This window comes from Sminthopsis crassicaudata, chromosome 2 (assembly GCF_048593235.1).
Source record: "Sminthopsis crassicaudata isolate SCR6 chromosome 2, ASM4859323v1, whole genome shotgun sequence".
Classification (NCBI taxonomy): domain Eukaryota; kingdom Metazoa; phylum Chordata; class Mammalia; order Dasyuromorphia; family Dasyuridae; genus Sminthopsis; species Sminthopsis crassicaudata.
The window spans coordinates 356,189,521-356,206,919 of NC_133618.1; the positions used below are offsets into that span (position 1 = coordinate 356,189,521).

Sequence of the window (17,399 nt, forward strand, 5' to 3'; positions counted from 1 at the left end):
GTTTTTAGGAGATTGTTTTCCTCTCAATAAGTTCTATTCTTCAGTAAAACACAGAAGAATGATAATAGTATTCTTTATAAGAACAAATTACTTTATATATGGCATCTCATTTTACAAAAGGAGAAATTAAAGCTTCTGATTTCTCAAAAAAAAAAAAAATACACACCTAATGAGAAGTAAAATCTTGAACTCAAATCTTGTCTCTAAATCCAGTATTTTTCCCACCACATCAGAACTGTATTATTGACATGATGCTAAACAGACTAAATTTAATAATAATAGTAATAATAATAGTAAATAGCATTTATAGAGTACCTACCATATTCCAGATACTGTGCTAAGCGACTTACAAATATTATCTTATTTTATCCCTAAGAGATTGATGCTATTATTGTCCCCATTATATAGTTGGTGAAACTGATGATAACAGAAGTAGCTTGCCCATTGACAAAGCTCAGAAGTATCTAACACTAAATTTGAACTAACATTGAACGAGCTTCCTGACTACAAACCTAGAGCTTTATCTACTGTGTTACTTAGCTACATTTTAATAGTGAAATATGATTTGCCATTTTAAAAAATCTTAGGTGTGATAATCCTAAAATGAAACATTCCTCCTTATAATTTGTATGTATGGGATCCCTAATCAAAGCTACCTATTGGATACTTTCTAGGTTATCAGCAATTAGGGATTATACTAATCAAAGTCACTCTCCTGAGGTGTATTTTAACCATAGTTCTGTTCTTCTTGCTTACCATTGCCCATTATCTTAAGGAAAAGTATCAGAATATATTCTAAGTCTTCCCTCTGTCTTAAATAATGTTAATGAGAAAATATTTAAAAGATTATAGATTTAAGACAGAAAAGACTTTAAAGCTCCTTAAATCCAACCTCTTCAACTAATAGTTGAGTGAAAAGGCCCAAAGTGATTTCTTCATTAAGTGACTTTCCCTTCTTGCCTTCACTGTTGAAATATCCTGTCCACTATCTCTGTCTAGACTACTCAAGATTGAGTATCAAACCTCTGTGCTTCTTGAATATTGTGGCTATAAATATTCAGTTACACTGTCCTATTTCCCATAAGCCCTTTCTCTTCCCTAATGGATAACCTCCACAATTTTCTTTTAGCCAGGAACAAATGGCGACCCTCTGATCCTCAAATCATATCAGAAGGACTATATGCCATAGCCGTGGTACTGAGCTTCTCCCGCATTGCTTACATTCTTCCAGCCAACGAGAGTTTTGGGCCCCTGCAGATTTCGTTGGGAAGAACAGTAAAGGATATCTTCAAATTCATGGTCATTTTCATCATGGTGTTTGTTGCCTTCATGATTGGAATGTTCAACCTGTATTCCTACTACCTTGGTGCAAAATATAACCCAGCATTCACAACGTAAGTATTCAGAAGAAAATTTAACCTGAAAAGATCCATGTCTTCAATGGGTTGTCCTTTAGGACAATAACATAAAGACCAGTTTCCTTCATAAGGCAAGGCATACTAAGGGAAATGGAATGTTATATACAGGGAATATAATAGTCTCATTAGACTGGGAATAAAAAAGTGTTTGTAAAGCCAAGTAATAGCAAAGAAAACCTTCAAGAGGTGAGTTGGCCAAAGCCTACACCTCTAATTTCTTCAACTCCATTGTTTTGCCCACAATAGTATAGCTCCTAACTTCTAATGAAAAGGCATGATCTTCTAATATTAAGGTGTGGGGGAACAGCTCTAAACCCCTACAAATCCAGATTCATCAAGGCAAGCTGATCACCCTTACTTTAGATAAGGGTTTCTTAAACTTTTTTCAATTGCAACCTCTTTTTAACTGAGAAATTTTTCATGACTCTGGGCATATAGGTATATAAAATAGGTATACAAATCAAATATTTACTGATGTCATAAAAAATCATAAATCATAAAAAATCATAATAATAAATCATAAAAACTCTCGCTTTTGGTAACAAGATCCTATTTGGGGTCACAAATCACAGTATAAAAAGCTGGGCTTTAGATGATGGTGGGTTCAGCTGGATTAAGTCAGTTAATTCAGGAAAAGTGAAGCAGAGTACTAGCTAGCTAGACTATGGAAGCTATCTGTTTACATTTTCTCTCTCAAAACCAGAGTGGGCACAAATTGAAATTTATTATGTAATGGAAAGAGCCCAGGTGGCTCAGATATCCCAGGTTCCCCAACTCACTCTCTCTCATTAACTCTGCAGCTGCTGATCTCTCTTAAAAGCAGCCAGCCAGAAGACCAACCCTTAATGGGGTGGAGGAGGGAATAGGAATGAGGGAAGCTCTGTTAGCAGAAACATTCCTACCTGCAAAGGCCCCAAAACCTTGAGGTGAAATAATGACTTTCTAGTCTTTGCTGGAGAGCTAAAGACTTGTACTTTCTGATACCAATATTAATACAAAGGAAGTATGGAGTCTCAGGGCTGTTTTTGTTGTTACTGCCTAAAGATGCAATTTATAGGACAGATAAAAAGAAAAAAACCCTGAATTAAAAGGATAGGGAAAAGCTCATCTATCAGAGATTCTAGAAGTAAGGGTGGAAGATATGGAAATGTAAGAATAGGGAATTTATGGGTTGAAAAATTAAGAAAAAGAGGACAGAAGTACATGTTGGGAACTAAAATATTAAGGGAGAGTGACGTGGACATCTTATAAATTATAGTCATCCCAGAGAGGAAGAGGAAAAATCTCTTTACTAAAGAGAAGTAGGAAAGAAAGTAAAGCCCAGAGAAAATGAAAATAAAGGCTAGATTTTTGTGTCCACAGTGAATACATCATATCAGCAACTTCCAGAATGTGATATTAAAAAATGAATAGCATTTGATTGAAGAGGAAAGTTGTCAATAGAGCAGGAATGTTGTTGGGAAAATAATATTTTTCCTAAATGTCACTTCAGAGATTTTTAAATTTTACTCTTTGTAAATCATCCCAGAAACATCTTTTTGATTTTAAAAATGTCTCTGTAAGGTAATAGAAATGGGGATTAATCCTTTTGTACCATCTCTAAACTTAATGAGGGGTGACCTCACTCTGACTCGGTTATATAATTATATCCAAGGCAACCTATCATGGGAACATTCCCTCATTATTTTCTTTCTTTTTCTTTATATGCAGGTGTACCTTTTTTAAATTAACCTCATTTTCTACACTATTGAGCTTAGAAAAATCAACATCAGGCCCTAATTTGTTCTTAGAGAACCTGAAGACTCTAACCTAAGGAACTTTTAGAGGTTTTTTTGTTGTTACTGTTGTTCAGTTGTTTTTAATCATATCCAACTGGTGATCCATTTGAGGTTTTCACAGCAAAGAAACTGGAGTAATTTGACATTTTCTTTCTCCAGTTTATTTTACAAATGAGGAAAATGAGCAAACATTATTAAATGACTTGCCCAAAGTAATATAACTAGAAAGCATCCAGGAAACATTAAAAATAGTCCCTAACCTATCAGTCCCTAACCCAGAACCTATTCAGTTCCATGAGTTTATGAGGCAATTTCTCTGTCTATCCTCCCAAAAAATCTTACATAATGAATAGGCATAATAACCAGGTAAGCCAATGAAGCTGCTCACTCAAAATCAAGCTAAACTATAGCATCAGAGGTACTAGCCAGAGTTCTAGGCTGGGGAAGAAGGAAGATGTGTCACAAGAGATTTAGAAGAAAGAAAAAAGGCAGAGGAAGAGGAGGAAGAGAGTTTCCATCCACTATTTTGGGAGTAGGAATGTCTCTGTACAAAATGTAAAATCATATAATAATAATTGACATTCATATTGAGAGGCAGCATGATATAGTATAGTTTAGCAATAGGTTTGTAGTCATAGGATCTGAATCCAAATTCTGATTCTTCTGCTTGATCTTGGGCGTATTGTCTAATTTCCCTGGGCTTCAGTTTCTTCATCTTTAAAATAAAGACACTGAATTTAATGTTTTTGAGAGTTTTTCCAGGTCTAAATCTATGATCTTTGCAAATCACTCCAAATTCATTATCTCATTTGAGCCTCACAACAGCACAGCATCTAATCCCTATTTTTTAGGAGACTGAGGTTGTGACTTGACCATGTTCATACAATGTCAGAGTATTTGAATCCAGATTTTCCTGACTTGAGATTCTTTCCACTAGGCCATCTCTCTCTTCCACATACTCTTCTGCTCAGAAGTGTATATTTTAGGTCCTTTCATTGGTTCCTCACAGTACAGAGACACTGTAAAGGTCATCTAAATCTGTTCTCTCTCTCCCTCCCACAATTTCTATATGGTCCATATCTACTTTCCCTTCTTATCTCCTTCAAAAACATTCTCCTTCTAATGTTCCTGACCTCAGATGGATGTTACTAGAAAAGAAAATTGCTTGAGTAAATTAATACTAACATATGAGAGTATATTAGCCTAAACATAATCTCTCCTATGAGGTCATCATCATCCTCCTAGTCACCAAATTCTAAATCCTTTCACTTCATTCTCTCATTCTCATCAAGAAAAAATGTCACATTCTCTCACTTCAAATGTTCAAATCTTATTTTTATCTTCCCAATATCCTTCATATATGTCCCCTTCAATCTACTCACAGCTTCTCCCCTGGAAGCCTTCTCTTCATCACTTCTCACATAAACTATTGCAATACTCTTGTATATTCTTGTGATTCTCCTTGCCTTAAGGCTCCTCCCTGTAATTCATCCCTCAGTTAACAAGATGATTTTCCTAAAGCACAGGTCTGATTATGTTCACACATACACACTCAAGAAACTTTAGCAGCTTCCCTTTACCTCCAGGACCAAATATTGGAATTTATGGTCCTTCACAACCCAGCATTTTCTAATTTTTCAGTTTTCTTATATGTTATTTCTCTCTGTAAATTCTGGGTTTCAGTCACATGGTGACATAGCTTTTCATTGGCTGCCTCCATGCTTAGAATATTCTGCTCACATAGTCTGTTCTAGAGTCTAGTATAGTCTATAATGTATCCATTATTAAGTGGCACAGTGGATAGAATTCTAAGCCTGGAGTCGAGACAGCGCTCAGATCAAATCTTACTTTAGAAACTTATTAGCTGTGACCCTTAGTAAGTCATTTAAACCTCTGTTCCCCTCAGTTTCCTTATCTGTAAAATGGGAATAATAACAGCACCTCCTTCTCAGGATTTCCATGAGAATAAAATGAGAAAAAAATAGTAAAATGTTTAGCATAAAGTCTGACACAAAGTAAGTGCTATATAAATGTTGGCTATTATTATTATTCCATTCTTTTTCTCCCCTCTCTGTGTCTATGTTTTTGTTCAGGTTATTTCCCCATGCCTAAAACAGACTTCTTTCTCCCTCATTCTACTCCTCTCCCCATCTGTCCAAATTTCCCACTTTTTTAAAGATGCAACTTTTACACAGCATTTTCTATGCTATTATATACCCCCAGGTGAAAGCCCTCTCCTTTCTCAGATTTCTCAAATTACTTTTTCTAAACTTCTTCATTATACCTGTCTTGAAGTCTGTATCATAGCTATTTGTGAATGTAGGCTCATTGAATCTTACAAGTGGAAGGGATCTGAAGAGCTATTTAATTCGACTCACTCATTTTACAGGTGAGAAAACAATTGGGAGAAAAAAAAACTGATGAAGAAGCTATTTTATAAGAAACTACTGTTTTTCTAATCTATCTTGCTATTTCCCTCCATTCCTTTCTCTCCTCCATATTTCCTATCTTCCTTCCACCCCATAATTGGATTGTAAGTTACTTGAAAGTGGATTGTGTGCTGTCTCTACTTCAGTATCCTCAGCACCCATCATAGCATTGGTATATAAATGGCATTTAACTAGTTGAATAGAATTGCACTGATTTGAATGCCAGCATTGCAAGGATATATTAATTATCCTCTCTTCCTTTCAAAATCATAAATAAGTCACATTTTAAGTTCACATTTCCCAACATTGTTTTACATATATGTAAAATAGAGAAATGTAGGGTTTTTTTTTTAATTAATTTATTTATTTAAAACAAAGAAAAAAGGAAAAAAAAAACATTGTCATGTGCACAGGAAAACATAAGAGAGGATTCAAACTATACAACAATAAATTTCTATTTCAAGAAAGCCTGTATAATAAATACTACACATTGTGTTCAACAATTTTCCTTTGCTTCCCTGTAGGTTTAATTTTAGTCTCTGTTGTGCACTTTTTATTTTCTTCTTTTGTTCCCCCTTGATTCCTCCCTTCTTTCCCAAGAAGGCTGCAATTAAATATGGATACATTTATACATATATATACATTTATATACATATATGTGTATTTTTATACATATACATACATACACATGCATAAATAGCTATGTGTATATATAAAACATACTATGCTTTTTTGTCTTTGGTTTTACTTAAAATATATTTTTCCTTCCTAAATCCAAGTCTTTCTAATCTGCAAATTCATCATTTCCTATACCACAGCAATATTCCAACTTCATAGTGTCTAGTTATTTTAAATAGTCTAAAATAAGATTGATTACTATGATTGGCTTATAGTGTGGTTTCTCTATTTTTCTCTTTTGATTAAAAAACTACTTTGACTTTATCTTTGTCTAATTGTATTTTGCAAATACACACATCCCTCCATACATACACAAACATAACAATTTAGATTATCATGCTACCTTTGCCTCACACGATTTCTTCTGTATAGGTGAGTAGAATAGTTTAGTTGAATCCTGTTTTCTAGGAAGAGATTTCAAACACCTCCAACTGGAGCTAAATTGACAGTTACTTTCTCACATTGCTAAGGAAGGTATGAATCTCCCCTGGAAATTATTACAGAATTTTTATTCTTCCTTCTTAAAATATCTCAGTGTTGACACATTCCTTTCCTTGAACCTTACCCTCTTGTGCTGGAAAGTACTGCCATGGACCTTCATGTATAAAATAGAATTTAGACTGTAATATTTCTTTTTTTTTCTTTAAAGTTTTATTGACATTTTGCTTTTACATTGAAAACATTTCAGATTATACCCAAATCTGTGAGAGGTCTCTTGTATAAAGTAAAACAATTAAGCTAAACTAACAATACAGTGATCTTATCTGAAAACATATATCTGTATCATCCCTTCATTAATTGTTTGATTTTTAAATTAACAGAGATTTTCTTCCCCTCTTTCCTCCTATCTCACTAAATAAAAAAGAAAAGAAATTCAAACTCCTGGTAATAAATACACATAGTCAAGCAAAACAAATTATCTCATTAATTATGTGTGTGTGTGTGTGTGTGTGTGTGTGTGTGTGTGTGTGTGTATGTGTGTTCAGGCAAACTGAGATCTGTTAAAGACTTTAGCTTAAAAAAATTATGTCCTCATTTCTTCCAACACAATAATATTTCATCATATTCATATTCTACAACTTATTCAGTCATTCCTCAAAATGTCATTGCAAAAAGAGAAGCTATAAATATTTTTTGAATACATAGGACCTTTATTTCTTTGTTATCTTTTGGGTATAGGCCTAGAAGGAGTAATTTTTTGTGTTTAATTCCATATTATTTCTGTAATGTTTTTATCTGAAACTCTTCTATCTCAGATCCTCAGTGTATCATTGTGTCTATTCTCCCATAGCTCCTCCAGCAACTATCCTTTCCTTTTTTTAATCATCTTTAACAATCTGATGTGTAAGAAATGGGATCCCAGAAATGCTTTAAATTTGAATTTCTTCAATTAATAGTAAATTGGAACAATTTTCTTTTTCATATAGCTTTAGATAATCTGATTCTTGTGAGGGAAAGTTTTCCCATTGAGTCTGTTCATATCCTTAGATCATTTATCAATTGATGTATGGAACTTATTATTTCAAATTTGAATCATTTCCTCACATACCTTAGAAATATTTTTGTCACAATGATTATATTTCTTGTTTCTTTTTTAAAATTTTTGACAATAGCTTTTTATTTTTAAAATACATGCAAAGATAGTTTTTGATACTCACCCTTGCAAAACCTTGTGTTCCAAAGTTTTCTCCCTCCCTTCTCCCATTTTCCTCTCCTAGATAGCAAGTAATATAATATTTAAACATGTGCAATTCTTCTAAACATAAGAAGTGGTATCTTTATTTTAAAAATTTGCTGCAAAGATTTCCCCGCATCTAATTTTTTATCTTAGGTTTTATTGAATTTGTGCAAAAACTTTTAAAATTTTTGTAATCAAAATTATCCATTTTATCTTTTAATTCTTGTTTTCTTCTTAATTTTTTCTTCTTTGCATAGATCTGCTAGTTTTTCTGTTTCCATAATTGTATCTAGTAAGACTTTTTGTATTTAGATCACATCATATATTGATACATGGCGTGATATGTTTGTCTAAGTTAAATTTTTTTCATATGTCCAATTTTCCCAGTACTTTTTGTGAAATAGTAAGACTTTATAGATGGGTTATTTGTGCTTGCTGAATATTGGAGTACTAGAGTTATTTGCATATACAAATGTTGCATAACCTAACTTGGTCTGCTGACAAATCTCCCTTTTTTAACCAATACCAAATTGTTTTGGGCTTTACTACTCTGAGATACAGATGGGATCTTGCACAGTTAGGCTCCCTTCATTCCTATCACTTTCTTATTGCTTATTATTCCTTCTGAGATCTTTTCTGCCTTTATATTATTATTTTTAGTTCCATATAATAATCCTTTGATAGTTTAGTATGGTATTGAATCAGTAAATTAATTTTTGTAATATCTTTATTATATTGACTCATACTCATAAGTAATATTTTTCCAATAACTTGAACCTATCTGTTTTATTTTTTTCTGTCTTTTCTGCTGGATTTTATTGGCATTGTATAGAAGTTGATGATTTCTGTGGATTTATTTTTATTCTTCAATTTTACTGAAGTTATGTCAATTAATTTTAATTGAGCTTTAGGATTTGTTAAGTACAGCATCATATCATATACAAAGAGTGATCATTTTGTTTCTTCTCTTCTTATACTCATTCCTTCCATTTCTTTTTTCTTGCTTTATAGCTATTGTCAGCATTTCTAATAGACAATTTTCACTCCCTGAATTTATTGGAAATATATAACAGAGATTTCTGTTATATATAATGGTAATTCTTGGTTTCAGATATATATAGTAGTTATCATTTTAAGCTAAGGACCATTTTATCTCTTTTTCTAGTGTTTTTTGACAAAAAATAATGGTAATGGTATTTAAAAATGGCTTTTGTCCATCTATTGACATATTTTATTCATTTTGATATTAATATAACATGTTTATATTTTTTCTAACATTAAGCTGATCTTGCATTCTTAATGTAAATCCAACCTAGTCACTGTATCTAATCCTTATAATGGTTTGTTTTTGTCCTTTTGCTAATAATTTATTAAACATATTTGCATATATTTAGTCTACAGTTTTCTTTTTCTGTTGTAACTCTCCCTGGTTTATATACAAGATTATATCTGTGACATAGGAGAAACTTGGCAGAATCTCCTTTGGGGGTTTTCAAACAGCATGTGCTTTAAGTTAAAGCTAACTAAATAAGATTGTGTGAATATAAATTTATTGCTCTTTGAATATTTGAAAGGATTCTCTTCTTAATCCATCTGGTCCTAGAGGGTTTTTTTTGGAAGTTCATGAATGGCTTGTTTCTTGTTTCTGGGCATTTAATAGTTTTGTAAATATTTTTTTCTTTTCTATTTAAGTTGTTGGGTTGGGTAAGAGAGATTCTAATAGTTTCTTGTATTTCTTATTCATCTGTTATAGATTACCTTTTGTGATACTGGTAATTTGGTTTTCTTCTTTTTTAATGAAGTGATCTAATTATTTATTCATTTTATAAGTGCCCCCCCCCCAGAAAAACAGTTTGTAATTTTATTTATTAAGTGAACAATCTTTTTGTTTTCATTTTTATTTGTTTTCTACTTGTTTTCAATTTTATTAATCCTTCCTTTAATTTTTGGAATTTCTAATGTTATTTAATAATCTTGGAGTTTCAATGTGTTCTTTTATATTTTAGTGGTATTTTCAATTCATTTTTTCCCTTCATTTTTTTTTGTCAAGAGTAGTACCTAGTGATTCTTTTTTCAAGTCTTTTCTTTATAGTTCACATTTAATCTAGAATATCTCTTTTAAACTTTTGGATCATTTCTTCAATTCTGATTTTTCTTATTTTTAAGGTGTTGCTTATAGGTGTTTTTGGTTATTCTCTTCTCCTTGGTTTATATTTTGATTATTCCTGGCATCATAAAAGTCCTTATTTTGTGGTTTGTTTATTCATTTTTGTTGCTAAGACTTCATAAATTGATTTATTGATCTCTCCAAAGGGGGAAAAAACATAAGGACAGTTCCTTTGCTTAGATAGTCTTTCTTTAAAATAGATTCCCCCTTTCATTGACCTAGAGTTTTAACCCATGTCCTTTCCTATATCTTGGACAAAAATTCTCCTTCCCTGTGAGTATTATTAGTTAAGTTTTTCACTTTGGATGAGGAGAGAAAATAATGTTTTTCTCTAATCCGCAGATAAATCTAAAATTGACCTCTTCTGGGGGAAATACTTCTAATAGAGGAAGGCCTTTTCCTTGACAGGAAGGCAGAGGAGAATTTTTGTAATTTTTTTTTAAGCATCACTATTTTAGCTGTAACTAACTCAGATTACTGAATTACAATTCAAAAGAATAGCGTGGCTCTGGTAAAATAATGTCTGAAAGAATAAAGCCAGAATTCAGACAAGCCTTTCAATTAATCATAAGGTCAACCATGTGAACACATAGAAAGATTTCTTTAACTTTGTTGGCTGAAGAAAAAGAACAAGACTAGGATATAGCCAATTCTTGCTCTGGTAGAAGGAATGGTGATAAGAGAACACAGGGAGAAAATGAAAGTATTTAATTTCCATTGTGCTTCTAATGTTCTCCATCAAAGAGGATAACCTTCAGACTGCAGAGACTAACAGGGAATTCAACCTAAGATAAGTGAACTTAAGATAAGTGAACAGATTGTAAGAGAGCACCTCTCTTCCATAATTAGTGAGGTCTCCCCTCCTCTCCTTTTTTATATTCTCTAAAAGCATAGACAGGCTTCTGAGAGCATTTTTCCCCTTGGTGCTATAGAGTTTGTTTCCTTATCCAAAATCTTTCATCTTCATCTCTTAAGGTATCTCTTAGGATTATATTTACCACTTGTCTGGGAAGATGAGTTATTTCATAATTAGATTGTTTATTATTGGAATAAAGATGGGTTTTACATGCTTTTTTAAGGGTTCCTTCCAACTGTAAATATTATATAATAACAATACTAATTTAATATTCTAAATATTTTAACATATGCCTTTTTTCTTAAGAGTATGGGTTATATCAAACTTACTTTCCTTATAATGGAGTATATTGAATATCTAATATTCTCTTTTCAGGTATAGCTGAGTGTCTCAGGATCATTTGTATAAAATGGAAAATTATACCTGCTTAACTACTACAATAAGAAAGGCATGATCTTCTATCTTCCTAGAAGTCACTAGTCTTTTCTGAATACTTCACTTATCCTCCCACTAGATTTGACCTATACTCTAGTTATTGCTTTTGACTCTCCTCCAAAGAGATTCCCTCTGAGCATGCGTGGAGGAAAACATTGGAATGATGTTGTATGACTCAATGCAGTTGTTTAACTACTAGCAGACTTCTTCTTTAAGCTCATAATTTTAATTAAAAGGTTAAAAAAAAGAATTCACAATTTGTGTAGCTTGATCTTTTCTTTTGGGAAGTTTATGAGATTAAATGATTAATAAGATTCTGTCTGAGAGCTCAGGAGCTCCCAGTCAAAATGGACTCCCAACTATTTAGAAAGTACCTGCTCCTAGTCCCCTTTAATTTGTATTTATATCTTACTAAACCTTCTCTTGTTTTTGTTTTGTTTCTTTACAAATATCTTTTCACAAATAATGAAATGAAAGAATCAAAAGCAGCCAAAATTGATCAGGTTTTCCTTAGCTAGCAAACTCAAAGTAACTAAGCTTACATTTTAAATGTACACTTAATGGCCAGGGTTAAGCTTTAGAACAAAATCTCACTCTCTCCCAAGGAAGGTAGATAGTCAAGGCAGAAGGAGAAAGCATTAATGTTATTCTTTATAACAGACTCAAGCAAGCAGTCATAACATCTCTCCTCTCAGCCTCAGGAAGCATCTACATCAGCTAGCTTTTTTATTGTGACCATAGCAAGAGCAATTATGACAGCTCTCATCTTTTCATTTCTTTCTCTTTTCACAAACTAAGAGAAAACTGAACTGGCTGCAAAAGCACTTAATCCAAACCATCTGATTGTTCATTCACTTCTTACAATCTCTACAAATTTTAACCTCTAAGACAAGAAGAAAATGGCCAATTTCTTGAAAATTCACATAGCCAAACACTGAAGACTTCTCCACATAGAGAAAACTAGTCCTTAATGTCCTGCTACATTGTAGTAAAGAAACTGAGGCAAAGAGAGTTTAAGTGTATTGGATTTGGGTGGAAGGGAAGACACTTACTAGAAACAAAAACTTCAGTAATCTAAACAATAGATGACATTCGAATTTAATTTTATTGTATTCAATTTTATATTTATATTCAATTCAATTTTATATTTATATTCAATTCAAATTTATATTAATGTGGAAGACATTGAGCCTTTGAGGGTATCAAGGACAAATTACAGTGTTTCCCTCAAGTTGCTTATTATTTACTGAGAAGTAAATGACACAAGTTGACATTTTTAAGCATTTTGATAGATTTTGTCAAGGAAAATACCTCCTCTACAAGTATAGATAAAAACCTATCCATGCCTTCTCATCCTATCCATTCTTGTCTATAACTTTTTGTAAACTCTCCAGAGAACAACAGCTTGATGTGTTGAAAACTGTCCTTGGAATCCTTTAATATTTCATGGATATCAATCACCACAGTACTTGGATTGTTGCGACATAAATAACTATGATAGAGGGCAGGAGGTGAGAACTGTGAAGTAAAGTGCAGAAATGCAACCTTTTGGAGATATGCCAGAGTTTGACTTCAACTGGATTTTTCATTTTTAAGTACCATCACAGACCAGATAGAAAAAATTGAGTTATGTACTCAATGTATACTAGATGAATAATTAGGCATGTTACACAGACATGATACTCATACAAATTATTTTTATTTACATATTCTCCTCATGTTTATTTGATACATGAACTCAAAAGGCAAGGTACTTATTTATAACTCTAAAAGTGTGTGGGAATTCCCAAGGGTACAAGTGAAATTTAATTTGAAATGTGATTGTCAAAATTCATAAATGGTGACAATATATGATATTCTAAAATTATATCCCCAGGTCCTCCTCACACTTCACCAACTTACTACAGTCTTTTTCTCTCCTATCTATCATTAAACCTGAATAGAATATAAGTGAATTTCACTGAGAACTTCATCTTCTTCAATCTCTCAGATTCCTTTTACCACTGTTTTTGCCTTCAATGCTCTCACATATTGTAGTGATAAATTCCTTGCCAAAGGAAATCCCTGATCATGTATGTGATCTCATTTCATCTGGTTTTTTTCCAGGAGATTGTCCCTTCTAATATTCTCAAGCATTTGCTTATCTTCAATCTTTCTTTGTCTACTGATCGCTTCTCTACTGTCTACAAATTTGTCCCTATCTCCTCTACCTTCAAAAAAGCCCTCATTTGATCTATTCATTTCCATTAGCCAGATTCCTATATTTCTTTTCCATTTTGTGACTAATCTTTTTTATTGAAGTTTTTTTTTTATTTTCAAAACATATGCAAGGATAAATTTTCAACATTGACTCTTGAAAAACCTTATGTTCCCATTTCCCCTCCCTTCCCCGCCCTCCCCTAGATGGCATATAATCCAATATATGTCAAACATAGTAAAAAAAAAAAAAATTATGTTGACTCCAATATAGCATACATATTTATACAGTTATCTTGTTGCACAAGAAAAATTAAATCAAAAAGTAAAAAAAAAATGAGAAAGAAAATAAAATACAAGCAAACCACAACAAAAAGAGTAAAAATGCTATGTTGTGATCACTCTCAGTTCCCACAGTCCTCTCTGTGGATGTAGATGACTCTCTCCATCAAAAGTCCATTGGAACTGGTCTTAATCCTCTCATTGTTGAAAAAAGCCACATGTGACTAATCTTCTTGAGAATTTCTACACTAGAGCCCTCTATTTCCTTTCCTTTCTCTCTTTTCTTAATTCTCTAAAATCTGACTTCCATCCTTATACAACTAAAAATGATCTCTCCAAAGTTACTAACAACTTCTTACTTGTCAAATCTAATGACCTTTTGTTAGTCTTCATCCTTCTTTAGCTTTCTGCAACCTTTGATTCTGGATATCATCCTGCCTCTTTAATATTCCTTTCTCTCTAGGTTTCTGTGACATTATTCTCCCCTGGTTTTTCTCCTACCTATCTAGGCAGTTTTCTTTGCTGTATGTTCAACCATGTCATACCTGGTAAGTGTAGGTGTCCCCCAGGACCTTGTTCTAGGCCTTCATCTCATCTCTCTATATACTATTTCACTTAGCTTACTCAACAAGTCCTGAGAATGTAATTAACATCTCTATGCTAATGATTCTCAGATCTACTTAGCCAGCCTTCACTTCTAGTCTCATAATTCTAATTACCTATGAGGTAAATATCCTAAGATATCTTAAACTCAACAAGTTCAAAACTGAAGTCATTATTTTCTTTTCCAAAATCTTCCTCTCTTCCTAATTTCTCTGTTGCTATAAAGGATACCACCTCCCAATCACCCAGGCTCCCCCTCCCCCATATCCAATCTGTCCATTATCAAGGCCTGGAAATTTTACTTTAGTAACATTTCTTAAATCCTCTCCCTTCTTTAGACTGACACCACCACCAATACCCTGGTGCAGATCCTTATTACCTCAGTAGCATACCACTACAATAGTTTACCAATCTCCCTCCCCCCTCTTTCCCCTTTCCAGTCCATCCTTCACTCAGCTGTCAAAACAACTTTCCTAAAGTGTCAATCTGACCATGTCATCTCCTACTTAGTAAGCTCCATTGATTCCCTATCACCTCTAGGATCAAATATAAAATCCTTTCTTTGACATTTAGAGTCTTTCATAATGTAATTCCTTCCTATTCTTCCAGTATTCTTAAAATTTACTCCCCTCATGTCATCTATGATCCAGCAACACTGACCTCCTTTCTGTGCAACCCTACTGAATAGAAAGGGAGGGAAGTCTATTATCTGTGCAAGCCTCAGATATATGTACAAACCATTGATTATTCCCCTTACAGGACTTTCCATCTCCCAGATCTGGACATTTTTCTCTAGCTGTCCCCCTGTCTGGAATGCCCTGCCTAATCACCACTTCCCTTTTTCCCTGGTTTGTTTTCAACTCCCAGCTAAAATCTCACTTTCCAAAGGAAGTCTTTCCCATACCTCCTCTTAAATTTCAATTCTATTTGTTTATCATTTCTATTTATCTATAAATAGCTTCTTTGTACATAGCTATTTGCCCATTGTCTCTTCTATTAGACTGTGAGCTACTTTTGATCAGGGTCTGTCTGATACCTTTCTGTATGCCACCAGTACTTAAGACAGTGCCTAGAACATAGCAGATTTTTAATCAATGTTTGTTGACTGACTTACTGAAATGGAAATTATAAGCCAATTAGTCCAAGACAAACAAATGATGATGTTTGATATGAAGCAGACTACCTAACTTCTTCTTATTTTAGTTTTTCCAGTCATGCAGCAATGCCCAAAGGAAAATAACCCTTGTCTAACCAAGTCAGATTTTTTGTAGTCTAATTTGGGGCTCAAGATTCAGAAAATAAGTCCAGATTTCTGTGCAACCCTACTGTATAGAAAGAGATGAAAGTCTACTTTCTGTGCAAACCTCAGGTCAGAGATATATGTACAAATCATTGATTATCCAATATCAAATTGCTTTTAATCTAGACAAATATAGAATGAGGAATCCAGTACAAACTTAAAAAATGTTTTGCAGTCATCAGATTGCTCCATTTTGTCATAGCTCCAGAAGGATGAGGGCAATACATACTGCTGGATGATACTCATATGGGTTTTTTTTCTTCTATGGATTGAAAGCTCTGGATAAGGCCCTAGCTATAAATTGAAAGTAAAGGCACTCAGCTTCTGCTCAGACTTTTCTATGAGCAATTTGTCTCTTGTATAAGATCAAATTTCTATCATTTAATTCATTTCAACTTGAGCCTTTGACAAAAAGTTAAGGTCTGTCAATTATTATTTTAGGATTCAGTTTGTTCTTTTCTCAGGATTCATTAGTGACTGTTTGCTATCTTCCTTTTTAAAAAGCTTTAAAATGAAGATTCTGCATTAATCCTGGGGCACTCTTTCAAGCGTCTCAGCCCAGTACTACCTGAAAGGTTTTTTTTTTTTTTTTTTTTTTAATTATTTTTATTTGTTTTTAAATTAATTCAATTCTGTGTAACAAGTATTTATTGAAATCCTATTCTATGTCCAGTCCTGTATTAGATTCTGGAGATATAAAGACAAAAATGAAGTCAGTTCCTTCCCTCTGTGACCTTCCATTCTTCTTAGAGAAACAACACAAAGAAAAATAACTATATAGGACAAGTACAAAGAGAGGAAAGCTAACAACCAGAGTTATCAAAAGAAACTTTTAGAGGCCCCTGAAGTGTATCACAAAGGAAATTGGGAAACAAAAAATAGGAGGGAGAGCAGTTGTGATGACCATGTTAACACCCTGGATACCTTAGAATCAGCTGGAGTCAGGAAAAGCAAAAGTCCTTGGTCTTTATTCTTGGTCTTTAGCAGTAGAAGTGAAGGGAATGGACTCATAGGATTCCGGACTCCATGACCTCATCTCTTCATCTCCCGCCCAGAAATGATCCTGGCTTATCTTACTCCACCTCCTAGTCCCCTACAATTCTCTGTATACACCAAATGTTGGGCCAACACAGGATAGTGGGAAGGGCCATTTTCCAAGCATATTCTTATAGAGTATTGTTCAATCAGTAATTAGCTGTTAGTGCTCGATTGTCCAACCTCACTGCATTAACTCAAGAGTTTCAGTCCTTTACAAGCAGTGAGCATTCCAGTCACTAGAGACTTTCATATGAATTCAGAATTGGTTGGAAGTCATTATTCAAAATATAAAATTTAAATAACTAACTCAATAGCAGCATTGTTAGGATTACCAGGTGAGAACTCAGGTTGTCTGGACAGTGACAAGGTGAGAATTCAGGTTGACTTGACAGTTCTCTGGCTCAGACCTTTGGTTTGGACCTTTAAAGGGAGTTTATACCTTAGGAATTCTAGGAGGAGCAAGCTCATTGGTTGAAGTAATGTTTCCCAGAAGCCCTTGCGTTATCCCATGCCTATTCTCTGGGAGGATAAAAGAAGGGCA

General features: G+C 33.5%; 1 protein-coding gene across 1 annotated transcript in view; it reads left to right on the forward strand.

Annotated features, from left to right (window-relative positions):
- TRPC7 (transient receptor potential cation channel subfamily C member 7) overlaps positions 1–17,399 on the forward strand; it is a 288,781-nt gene that overhangs the window by 203,305 nt on the left and 68,077 nt on the right. Inside the window, exon 7 of the mRNA XM_074284798.1 lies at positions 1,130–1,394. Within this exon, the coding sequence (XP_074140899.1) occupies positions 1,130–1,394 (265 nt within the window). The remainder of the gene's footprint in view (positions 1–1,129; positions 1,395–17,399) is intronic.